The sequence below is a fragment of the Cuculus canorus genome, chromosome 1, assembly GCF_017976375.1.
Source record: "Cuculus canorus isolate bCucCan1 chromosome 1, bCucCan1.pri, whole genome shotgun sequence".
NCBI classification, from domain to species: domain Eukaryota; kingdom Metazoa; phylum Chordata; class Aves; order Cuculiformes; family Cuculidae; genus Cuculus; species Cuculus canorus.
The window spans coordinates 41,505,668-41,519,063 of record NC_071401.1 but is presented as its reverse complement, the minus strand read 5'-3'; the positions used below and the strand labels follow the sequence as shown (position 1 = coordinate 41,519,063).

General features: G+C 35.3%; 1 protein-coding gene across 6 annotated transcripts in view; it reads left to right on the top strand.

Annotated features, from left to right (window-relative positions):
• The window catches only part of DACH1 (dachshund family transcription factor 1), a 365,247-nt gene that overhangs the window by 304,380 nt on the left and 47,471 nt on the right, over window positions 1-13,396 (top strand). For all 6 annotated transcript variants that reach the window (XM_054066079.1, XM_054066085.1, XM_054066075.1 and 3 more), the window contains one exon: window positions 10,519-10,670. In XM_054066079.1, coding sequence (XP_053922054.1) covers window positions 10,519-10,670 — 152 coding nt within the window. The remainder of the gene's footprint in view (window positions 1-10,518; window positions 10,671-13,396) is intronic.

The following is a 13,396-nucleotide window of genomic DNA, read 5'->3' as shown; positions in this document are numbered from 1 at the left end:
GGGAGACGAGACCACGTCGCTACAGCCTCCTCTCATGTAGTTGTAGAGGGTGATAAGGTCTCAGCCTCTTGTTCTCCAAACTAAACAACCCCAGTTCCCTCAGCTGCTCAAAGTATTAGAGAACATTTTAGCCACTCTTCTGATTTGTATTTTGCTTCTCTTGCATTGCATTTATAATTACTTAAGGAAGGAAATAAATAATTTTCCAAATATATTACTGGTATGAACATTGAAACTTTTACAGAAATTTTGAGATGAAATACAATCAGTGAAAAGATCTGTCCATGTAATGAGCTTACAATGTGTATTTCCTTGCTAATATGGCAGAATATTGCTAAAAAGCTGAATGCAGTTTTTAATTTGCATGAAGGTTTTAAACTGGTTGCTGGGAAAGGTTTTAATTTACCAGCAAGTATATAGCCTGTTTGCTGTGTTAGGTACATTAATTTTCAGTATTTAATGTAAACCAAACTGACGCAGATTACATGGTAACTGCAAACTATTTTTTATCTTCTTAAATTGGTGATGAATGTGACCTATGATGTATAAATACATAAAGGATATTGTTTGGTCTTCTCTAATACATATTCTGATATATATTAGCGTAAATTACATATTCCAAGACATGAAGACACATGCAGGCCAAATCACGGCTGTATTTTCAACAATAAAAGCAGTAAAAGCAAGCTCACTTTAAAGTGGATGTCTCAAATGGAGCAGAAAACATTAGAGGTATAACTTCTACATTATTCTATCAGTGAGCATCAAGCTAGTGAATGCCATAGAAATCTCACTAATGGACACATTCTGGCAGTTTTTTGCGGATTTTTGATGAATGAATTGCAAGAAGAATCATATCAGATGTAAAAATGCTTGCCTTTTCATTCTGAGTTTTGTTTCTGAGCACTCTGGGGTTTAGGGATTTTGGTTTGTTTATTATTATAGATTTCTGTGAAAATCAGATATTAGGATATAATCTATAGGCAATGGGTTGAGAAATGTGGCTGTAATATTGTAAAGGACTGTTTCTGATGCTGTAAACTCTGAAGCTCATATTGAACTCCCATAGGCAGGCAGCCAAATTTCTATTAGAGTATCATAACCATATAATCCAAAATGTGTACATCAATTATTGTCTGCAACATTTGCATCTGAGTACTGGAACCGTTCCACAGATAGACACATTAAGGACGTTTATTATATATGTTAAAAAAAAAATATTGTGAAATCATTTTAAAAAGTGAGTTAAATTTAATTGATAGTCTCTTATGCAAATGCAGGGGTTTAGCCCCCAAATTAAGGAAGCCTCTGTGTTATACTGCTCTGTGATACTAAAGCAGCTCACCCATTTTGTACCCTTCTGGTTGAGAGACTGTCAAAACAGGATGCTTCATATCTTTTTGTTTTCAGTATCCATTGCTGTAGTAACTATGAGAAGAATTGGGAGAGATCTTGGAGTTACTACATCATTTATTTCTGTAATTGTGTATGTTGTAGATGTATATTGCCACTTGAGTACTTAAGCAAAGAGTAGATGTTACCAAAATATTGATAAGGAAACACCTCTTGGAAGCATGACTGCAGGGCTTGACCAACACTGTCCCCTAGGTACTTACAGAATTTCTTCCCCTGCATTTCCAACCATTTATAGCTTTTTCTTATATATTTAAGAATTCTAAAATCTATTACCCAATATCCGTATACTGTTGTGTTAGATAAGTTGATCTGTTTTTTAAATTATTTTCTTTTCTTTTTTTTTTTGTAATTGTTTTTTTTCTCTTTAAGGGTAAGCCACTAATACATCTAGGGTAGGAATTTTGACATGGAGAAACCTTGGGAATGGGTTTCCTTAGTATGTTTCTGGTTTGCTAAGCATTTTTAGACTGATCGTCTCATCAATAGTCTAATTAATATATTGTCAGTCTGAATATCAGTACTTAATAGAATATTTTGTATTAAAGAAGTTATTAAAATAATGGGCATTAATATGATCATACAGGATAGTGACATGGATATACGTATACATGATTTAAAAATATTGTGTTTCTGCCAAAAGCATTGTCACTGAACATTTTATAAGTTTATCTAAAACATAATATTTTCTGATTTTATTTCAAGAAAAAACATGAGAGTATTCTGTGTGACTATTCAGTTAAACAAAACACTGACATAAACTGATAGACCCAGTCTTATGAATTCTGACAGGCTGAAGATCTGGGGCAGACGACCAGTCTGTGCTACCATAAATATGAAGCATTTAAACTTCTTTTGTCTTCTCTGTTGAGCTTCTCTGACGTATTTATTTGTGAAATGCTGTACTGTTGACTTCTGTGCTGCCACTTTACACGAGGTGCCAAGCATACCTGGTCAATCTCATCTGCTTGCCAGCACTCTGGGGATGAGTTTGTGGGACAGGTTATGTGTGGCTGAGTGAATGACAGCTGATGAGTGTTGCACAGACACATCACCATATTTTAATTTTGTTTGAGCATCCGGTTCATGCTGTCAGCAGATTACCAAGAACATGGGCCATGTGACAAGGCAGCAGGAGCACTGATGCTTAGTCCCTCATAAATGCGACATGGCTAAATATGGACTTCTTGAAAATGTTTACTTTTTTATTTTTTTCTTGAAGAGAATGAGTATTAGAATTACTAACTGAACACAGACCAAGAAAAACAATGCTAACACAGTGCAGTTCCAGGTATTACCATAAAACCTTCATCTTCAGAGAATTACAAGTTACCAGCTGTGCTCCTATCAAGAATGTGCTTCTCTCTACTGTTATGCTTACAAAAAAAAAGTGGTGGTATTTCAGCTGATAATGACAAAAGTGCTAGTATTATTGATATTCCTTATTTTTTAAATCAGCTTAAATCCCCAAATAATAGATATTTTTCAGCTTTCGTGAAACATGTCCAGAGGATTATTAATCCAACTCATGTGGCACTTGAAATGATCCAATAAAATCTAGCAGAATGTGATTATTACATTCTGTAATGTTTTTTTCCTTTGCATTTTACAGTAGCCATACAGAGACAGTTAAAGTATAGGGAGGAACAGGCAACAAGAATAAATATGCACGCTATAGATGTATTACCTTGTGTATTGCTTTTATTAGTCAAGATGTGCATAGTTATGTCTATAATTTTGAAAATGTGAGTTTTAGTGCGTATTAATTATACAGTCTTGAAGTCCAATCCATAATTTACAGTTTGATGTTAATCAGGAATTTAGCTCAAAGTCAAAATACTTGCCTTGGTCTTTGATTCTGCACACGTTTAGTAAAGCTTGATGTACATCATGCTACCTAGGAGCCAGGTTCTGTAGCCAGTGCAGTAAAGAAAATGAAATAGTGAGTATCATAATGGTGGGGTTTGATTTCCTAAGCAGATATCTCTTTACTACACAGATGAGTATGCGCATGCCACAGCAGGACTTTCAAAAATGCTCAGAATGACTCTTGTGAACCTATAGAGAGACATATTTACACAACCCTCCACATACACTGATGCATATAAGCAGTTCTCATAGAATTGCTATGAAGCCAAGAAACATTCTTTTTAGCACTCTGTATTGCCTGGCTGATGGAATGGAGCTAGCGGAGTACTAATTGGGACATTTGACATGAACGAGTAAAATACATTTATACTTTTTTCAGCATCCAAAGCACAGATGGCCTTAATCTGCATCCGATCCCCGCCAGTAACATATAAAGATCTTTAAAAAAGAAATAATAGACATAGCAGTCATAATTAAGAACTCAAGGTTAGAATATTATAAATGACTTGCATTTATACCAATATATTGTTTAAAAAAATGCAATAAAAATATTTAGTGTGCTTTTCAAACCACCATTTTATCTTTAGGAATTTATATTTCTTGAGGTTTAATTAATGTAAGTTACTGTTAGGTGTTCAAGATATTTGTACTCTAGAATTATCAGGTATATGCAGAATCATCTGCGAATATTCCATTTCTTCTTTATCCTTCACTATTCTATGCACTTAAAAAAATTATGTGAATAGTTCTGTGGATGAACAGGATAATTTTTATTACAGGGATGGATAAACCATATAATTTTGTTGTGAGCGTTGTGATGCCAAAGTACTCAAAGTGGAAATATCACTAGCGTTTTAACATTCAATTGTATGGTAACATGCGTTTGTTTCAAAATAGGAATGATAATTTATTCTGAAATATGGTGAAATCCTTAGAATAAATAAATCCGCAGATACTGCTTGACCCAGCCTTAATCAGTAATAGGCTGCAAAATAAGATAAAGGTTATTAAAATAATCCTTTTATTGAAAGAGAAAATTAGATAAGTTGTACTGATTGACTCTGAGGCCCTCCTAGGGACATGTAAAATGAAGAATAAACTCAACTTGATCTTGTCCAAAAAGCCTGAAGAAATCCTCACAGCTGGAACATCACCACTAATTACATTTTTGCTTTTTGGATATATTTTGCCAACTCCTTCCATTCATGTATGGTGATGTTATACCAGTAATTCCTTAACAAAATTAAAACATGATCTTAAAAGAACATATTTTTGTATATTTGCTCTTGACAGCTATAAATTTCATTTACATTGAACTGCATGTCTTGAAATACTATGAGAATTACTTGCACAAAATACAGTGTAAAAAAAACGCTCAGTTTGACTGTTTTATTTATTTCTTGCTGAGTCAATATAAATGTCTTACTCCTGGACACTCCTTTTTTCCGCTCCACCACATAATCCCAATGCTGTTACCCCTTTCTAAAGGATTCAGGCTCCTTGACTGTCCTCCTTTCCAGTTTTCTCAGCTCAGTGTCCCTGATTTCTTTATTAGCCTCTGTCTCCTTGTCAAGTCATCCCTGTTTCCAAACCCACTTTTCCTGATTTCAGCCATCAATACGTTCCTTTTTTTCCCCTCAGTATTTATAGATAAATTGATTTACAGGATATCAGCATAGAACATATATCACTGAACCTGGGGAAAGGGGCGATTCTCCTGCTAGTTCTAATTGACCATTATGGAGATGACTCTAACTGTAGTATGATCAGTGACCCTGTGCGGCAGTGAAGAGTGATCTGTAAGGACTACGTTTTCTTTAAAAGAATTAAAGAAATACTGGAAATGTATTAATTAAAACTGTTTTCTAAAATGGACAAGCATCGAGTTGGAACATTTTATTTTGGGCGATTAAAATCAGGCAGCATTGTCAGCAAATACATGTCATGCTGTTGGTGGGCATCCAAACCTACCTCCAAAGTGGACATAGAAATCTAGATTCTTACATACCCTTATTCTTGTGAAGTGCTTCACGTCAAGTGAAAGTCTGCACATTTTGAAGGAATGCCACTTACAAAAATGGTCCATAATGGTAGAAGTAATATACAGATATGTAAGTATGGTGAGACCTATTTGCACAAATATATGTGACTGCACCAGGTATAAAGCCATTGTGTGCAGTGTGTACAACTAAGAAACACATTTTTAGCAACTATGGTCCTTTCCATGTAAAGATTTAATCTTTTAGTCATATTTCATTACTGGCAAGTTACTATTTCCAAAGTCCTCGGGCAGACATATGAAGCCAAGAAACGGAACTCAGTGGGCAGCATTTATGGTGGTGCTCTTTGAAATGTTACAGGAACAAAAATCAGCTTGTCAGTCTGTTGAATATTTGATATTGTCCCCTTATTTCCAGATGCCACAGTTGCAAAGGTTTTAATGTCAGAGTGTTTGGATGTTCTGGTGAACAGTTTTTAACACAAAGAAAAGAAACTAAAATGTAGATTTTTATTTTAAAAGGTATTTTTATAGGAGTTACTTTTAGTGCATTCCTTTTACAGTTTGTAACATCCTTCATAGTCATCTCACATTGCCTCTGGTTACGTGCAGGGTGCATCTTGAATAACCAAAGCTATAAGTAGCCGAGTGATAGGGGAATTGAGCAAGAGCATTATTCTTTCTTTTTTGTTATATCTTCCTGAAATTGGTAAACATTTTAGTTCAGGACATGGACCCCTGTAATTTTGTGTTAAAGTAAATCAACAATTGCAGATGAATTAAAGTAGATGAGCTTCTTGCACCTGAAACCTCCATCTCGGAGGAAGGTGAAATAGAAAACTTTGTACAAAGGGGGTGTTTGACAGCACAAACCAAAATCATGTTAAGCCAAATGGAATAGATTGTTTCCACGAAAATTTATGCACCAGATTTATTTTAGTAAAAAGTGAAAACAGGATCCTCTTTCATCATTCAAATGGTAAATATGAGCCTGATTTAGGAACAAATACACGTGAAATATTTTACAGAGAACAAAAAAGCATCAAGATGCATTACACAAAACCATTAAATGATTACAGGAAGGCAGTAATCTGTATAGTATTGTTTTGAGCCAGCTGTTATCGCTTGCTTTCAAACACTGGCAATATCAATATTCTCCAGTTTGATTAGTGACTGGTCTGAACTTATCCTACTTGCTTTTAGGAACAAAGACAAGAGAATGGCTACCTCTATTCATCTATTATTGTTTAAATAGCTGTCACAGCTTCCAGGATGTCTGTTTCCATGTTATCTGGCAAAAGAATAAAATAGAATGGGAACAAACCAAATACAGTGAAAAATGTTCATTGTGTTTGGCCCAAACCAGCTGCTGTTCACAGATAAAATCTGGTTTGAACAAAACCAGGTGAATTTGGGAAATTGAGGAACAGTGGATGGACTGGATGTAGCATTTATGAACATTTAAAGATATGTGTCACATTAGACTATTATGGTGATTCAGTTCATGTGTCAAGGCACATATTCGTCTCTACTCAGATACTGTAGGGGATTGGTCTTGTCCTAATCTCGTTTATTTCTTAATTTACAACATCTCAGTTCCCAGCACAAGTCAAGGCAGGCCTGGATACTCCTTTGTTCTGCCTTGTTCTCTCTGTTTTCCCCCTTTTCTTTACACTATTGTGCTCCCAACTCTGACAATGGAGTTGTAGATTGACCTTTCCCCTCTTGCCCTGACTTGTCTTTAAATGCTTCCTTTGATGCATTTAGACCGAAAATGCCAAATCTCTGTTTCCCAGCAAGGGCTCCTCATTTTTGCAGCATTGCTCTCCTAGTAGGCAAAGAGGGATGTTCTGGTCCTTGCAACAGTTTAAAATATGCTAGGCTAATGAATGTTTGGAAACAAAGTTATCTAATTGTATTGAGAAAAGAGGACTTCTGTAGGAATGGAAGATTTTTAGAGGGCTTTAACGGCAGGAGGTCATATTATTTTGCTACTAAGATATGTGGTTATGTTTTAATTGGCTGTGTTTACAGTGTGGTTTTTGTTACAAATGCATTTTTTCAAGATTCCCTCAATCATCGCTTATCTCACATCCACAAATATCCACACTTCCTGTGTATAATATGTACATTTGTTCTGTTTCAAACATACTCACACTCAAAGTTTATTTCACATGGGACATCAAGAAAACAAAGTCACATTAGTCTGACTTTTTTTTCTAAGTTGACGTTTCATTAAAATAAGTTCATAGTAAGTTCAGCTGTCTAGTCTTGCCCTTCAGTGTAAATTTGTTTCTGTTATTTATTATAAGAGTTTGAAAGTTGTTTTCAGTTCTTACCATTCTAACCTTTTTTGAGTTACTTCAACTTTTGCTAAATCATGCCACACATTGTTAGGAAAATCTTTACAAGCTTCACAACAGATTTTGCATATATTTAATTTTAAAGTAGTAATACGGTAAAAAACTTGCTTAAATTCTCTGACAAGACCTGTGTTAGGAGCTTTCCGTGTGTCAACAATTGCATGGAAGAACATCGTTTTTGTGTGAATTAATGTTTATAGAATTTCTAAGTGGGGGAGTTTTATGTAGTATGTTTTAAAACATTATGACAATTTGAGACCTAAAATATTAGAAAGATACTAAGTTGCCTTAGAAATTATGAGAGGTCATTGATCCATTTCTCTCACAAGCCTAAAGGCAAATGGTGTCTTTTTTAGTTTACTTTCTTGTCTATTTTAATCAACTCCACCGTGCGTACTAGTGATTAGCCTCTTTCTTGCTACACCATGTGTGTCTTCACTTGAATTACTTCACTGGAACTACTAATATGAAATAGTACCTTCACTGGAACTACTGATATAAAAAAGTCTTTAGCCAAAAAAAACCTCAATGGCGTTAACACAGAAGAGGGTTTTTAATATTTTTCACTTTTTAAAGTCTTTTTCAGTGTTGAGTAGGGATCATTTGGGAAAGCCATATTAGCAGCAAAGGAGAAATAAGTTTCCAACTATGCAACAATATTGTGCAGTGCTTATCAATCTATTGTCTAACTAGTTTTGTTTAAGTTTTGAGTTGTTTCTTTTGATTAGTGAAAGCATAACAATTCTGACAGCAGTTTGGAAAAAAACATTTGATAATGATTTTTCATACTGGAATAGGAGTTGAGAAGATGAACCAGCAGGATGATCTGAGAACAATGTTAATTTGCAATATCCAGGAATACCTAATTTATTTTTTTTCCTAATGAAGTGCTGAATATTTCTATAATATTTTAAAAGTTGGGAAGAGAAGAAAAAAAGTCATATTTAGGGCCAAATATGACTACAGAGATATCAGTATTGCCACAGGGTAGCCTGAGGACAGAGGATACATGCACACAGTACAGTTTTCAGACCCTGATTTGAATCTCAGTGAGGTAGATAGGAAATGGTTCAGTAATCTGCAGCCAGTTTTTCTAAGCACTTTGTGGCATGACTGGAAAACTTAAATGTAGCTGAAGAAATCTTTGAATCAGCTGAAGCCTTCCTTGGTGAACATCAGTTCCTTTCACAAAGCTTACCTTCGTAATCTTTTGAATGATGGCTTTATGAGAGAGCAGTAATTGTGGCACAAATTGTGACAAACGGAAGAAGTGAAATGGGTCTTACTTGTGTTGGCTACTCTCAGCCTGAGCCACAGTGAAGTAAGAAGTACAGCTTCCATGACAGGACTGATCTCTCAGTCCAAGTAGATCTTTCCATCTGAGCTAGTCAACTTAGGCTTCTCTTACAGTCAATAGACACTTCTAGAGGAAGATTTGTCTCCTTCTGTAGTAGATGCCTGTGACAGTTCAGGTGGATTAGTACCTTAAACTGGTGCCTCCTTCTCTTCATTGGCTGTTTTAGAAAGAGATGTGGGAACAGCCCAGGGCAGATGTCCAAATGCCTGTTTGAGCTCTTTTTAGGCAACTAGGGTCATAACTTTCATATAATACAATTCCTAATGTACATGATAGGTTAAATAGAGAAATATGACCACTATTGAAAGTGTAATTGAATGAAGTGCAGAAAGAAAAATAAATAAAATACCCAAAAGTATATATATCTTGGAATGATCAAAGCTCAGATGGATAAGAACAAATCTGGCGAACACTTCTGTAGTCAAATAGCTGTGCAGAGATCTGCATAATACCAAGAGTACATTCTGATGTCCTTGTATTGTATTGAGATACATCAATATGTGTCAGTTAATGATTGAGCCCTTGGTAAGAAGAGTATGTATAGATATATGCATCTACATTTACGTATAGATAGTTTGTCTTTTGAAGAATTCAGATTAACATCTGGTGCAAAGAAATTGACCTAAATTTCTGTATCATATCAACAGTAGTCTAAAAATATTTCAAAGTCAAAAAAAAAAAAAAAGTCGGGGTATTGAAGTTGCTATTAATTGTATTTTTTTCTTTTTTTTTCCCCCACTTACTTTATAATCCGTTCACAGATTATCTGTGAAACTTTAATCTTAGACGTCTTCAAGCTGTGGGAGTTTTTTCCCATAGTGATGTCAGAACTGATCAGATATGATTGTTACGAAGATCCCACTAAGGAGTTTAGTACTAATTGTTAGAAGATGTCCGTGCTTAAGAAAATTAGGCCAGTGATTGTAACCATGCTGTTAATTTCATGTATTGTTCAGAGCATGTTTCAATTGTGGGAATCAGGTATACATTCTTGATTAAAAATGCATTGAGGAACTGTAGTTTTTCTCAGTGTTACAGAATCTTCTGAGCTGTAAGTGAAACCATTAAGAGTGGGAAGGGTTAATTGTATGGGAAGCCTTGTATTCAAATATTTCTTGTACACAAAATATATGTCATGCTAGAAAATATTCTATTGTCAATCCAAATAGAAGACAAACTAAAATGAGATAATTGGGAAGGTGCCCATAAAGTCAGCCTGAATATATTATCACAAGTATATGTGAGATAATATTTGTTTTAAAAAGATTCTATGGCACTGTAAACTCAGTCTCATTAGAGACTGCATTTAAAAGGCTTATAAAGTTACTCATTAATGTTATCTTGTTGTATCTCCACAGCTTTTTCATTAAAGAAAATTCAGCAGAAAGCATTTTCTCCTGATAGCAGGAACCAATTTGCAATAAATGTTCTGGAAACCACTAGGGAAGCCATTACTGAGGACTAATAAAAACAGACAAGCGTAACTTGTTCTATATTTTTGTTTCAATCACATACAGATGAGACCCCGCTCTCCACACCAACCGCAAGAGACAGCCTTGACAAACTTTCTCTAACTGGGCATGGGCAACCGCTACCTCCAGGTTTTCCATCTCCTTTTCTATTCCCTGATGGATTGTCCTCCATAGAGACCCTTCTGACTAACATCCAGGTAGGCCTTTCTGTAGATCAGCTTAAAGGGATGGAGAGGAGCCAGTTACAGATTTGTCTAAATTAATATAAGCATTCTGGCTTAATCAGTTCATAAGATTATTTGGATCAACTATTTACTGAAACTTTCTAGTAATTTAAGTTTTAAAGGAACCAGAGCAAACAAATGAATTTAGAAGCTGACAGATACAGTACATAAAAATAAAGATTACATATTAAACCACAGCAGAGAATTTGATGAAAATTACATTGGTGTGTTTAACAACATTTGTCTTAAATGCTCTTTTTATTACAGGCTAATGAAATGTATCTTACTGTTTATCTCATTTACTAAGCTGAGAAACATTTCTTTAATAAATAGCTGTTTTAAATTGCTGAAGTGCCAAGGTGGAAATGATATTTAAAGCTATTTGAAATGTGTCTCCCATAAAAGCATTCACAAAAAAAGCACTCCTTTTATAAATAAGCTCATTTCACTTAAAGTACTGTCTTCAAAGAACAGACTTCAAAGGGTATTACCAAATTTTCTGCAGATTTCCTATTCAGTAGTTACGATGTCTATTCTGTGTACAGTATGGCGTGATTCAAATATTATTTAAGGTATACACTAGCATGTAGCTTGGAGCCAAGATGCTAGTGTTTCCTATTAGAATGAAGATTTTTTTGTCCATGAGTTCAGTCATCATGTGTTTCCCAGATGCAACTTTTGCAACAATATGGCTTTATGTTGCATGCAGAAGCAAAATGATAGTGAAGGAAATGATGTAGCCATACTGTACTTATTCCAGATAAGCCTGATCTGTGCAGCTACTAATTTCTAGTGTATTTGTCACAATATTTTTCCCTGCTTATTGCTGCAAATACATAAAATCACTTGTATTTTATTCAGCAAAGGCTGTGACAGAGTAGGGCCAAATCCTGCTCGCTTTATTTCTTAAGCAATCTCTTACGCACTTTAGAGTTGTTTTATGAAAAGTATGTAAATTAAAAGTTAAGAATTAACTTATGTTAAGAATTGCTACTTCTGCCTGGCCTGAATGAGCACATTTGTGATTGCTTATTTTTGGTTCTGAGACTTAGAATCTGAAATATTTAAGTCATAAGCCAAGGTAATTCTACAAGAGTTAGCATTCTCCTAACAGATCTACTGCAATCTGTAAAGAATGTCTTTTTTTCTAAATGAAGAAGTACAGTTAGCAAAGTATGTAATGTTTAAGCTGTGTATGCATGTATAGGAAAGTTGTTAGTAATTGTTTTGACAAATGTGTGCACTCAATGTCTCTAGACAGCAACCTAATGAGCAAAGCATTCAACATCAACAGGTTAGCTAATCTGGTGATTGAATATGAGAGTGCCGCAGTGCTTCAGGATAAATGACCAGGATTAATTTTCCAGGAATACATTCAGTTTTGTTTTATAGAAAATGTGAGTGTGAAATTCAGTCACTGCTTGTTCAGTTGTGGGGGGTTTTTTGTGGTTTTTTTTTTTTTTTTTTTTTAAAAGAAGCCCCAAACCTTATCTAGAGCTAAAATAAAAGGCAATAGTGTAAAAAAAACGAGGCTTCTCTATGCCTTCTCTCATTGTGCTTTTTTACGTACTGCTCCCTACCTTGGGGTTCCACACCACGACAAAGCATCTATCAGGGTAAACAGGTGGGACATACTTCTTTTGGATTTTTTCAGTGTGTCTCTACATCACATTACATGGTTTTCACAGATCTCTGAGAATCCTTCCAGATACCATCAAGGCATTTCCCCACCCTTCAGTTTTAATTTCTGTCAGGACAACATCAGAAAACCACTTCATTTTAAAAAAAAAAGTTAGCTTGACTTTCCCGCATATGTAGATAAAGTTAAGTATTCTCTTTAAAACGGTGGAGTCTATTGCAATGACCCATGCACAATAGTGGCAGTTTCTCTGATCAATGCTATTTAAAATTATTTCCATATTTAGCATTTATTGCAATGAGAGAGGGCTCCACTAGGCCCACAAATGAGTTAGATACTGTGAAACTGACACTTGCATAACTGACTTTTAGGTATTTGACTACAAGTTTGAACTTTTTAACAGGATTTTGGGAAAGGAGAATTTCTGTACTGTGGTCTTTGCTTGTAACATCATTTGTGACTTTACTAAGAAATGCATAAGCACTACCTGAAAACCATGATGTATTTAATACATGAGTCAGAAGGACTCTTGTCACTGGATAAATTAATTTCTCTTTGCTCTCCTTTGGCCCAGATGAATTTTACATCCCTTTCAGTGCAGAGGTGTGGAGGGCACATGTATCAGTAAGAACCCTCACCTTTCTCTTGTTGCAGCTATTGTAGCAATAGAGCAGATCTAAATTTCTAGAAAAGATAATTGGCTCACAGTTCTTTCACTGCCTCCACTATTAGGGTGCTTTTGAGACAGAAAATAGCAGAAATCTAGCCAAAGGCTGGATGAGTGGTTTGGAAAATGCTGTTCTTTTTTCCCCAGACTCATACATGACAAAAACATGGCTGTGTCCTTTTCATGGAGAGGATATATGTCTGCTTGGGAAATGCAAGTGTACTTCTTCGTTAGGTCATGGGATGGGGTGCGTGCACAACTGGCCACGTGCTGGTGGAGGTTGTCTATATTTTAGGGATAGGATGGTCATGTGAATACCTAAGAAGCAGCCTCTGGCTGCACCAGCATGCATGGATATCTGTCCTGCGATCTCCTTCTGTATATTCAGTTGTG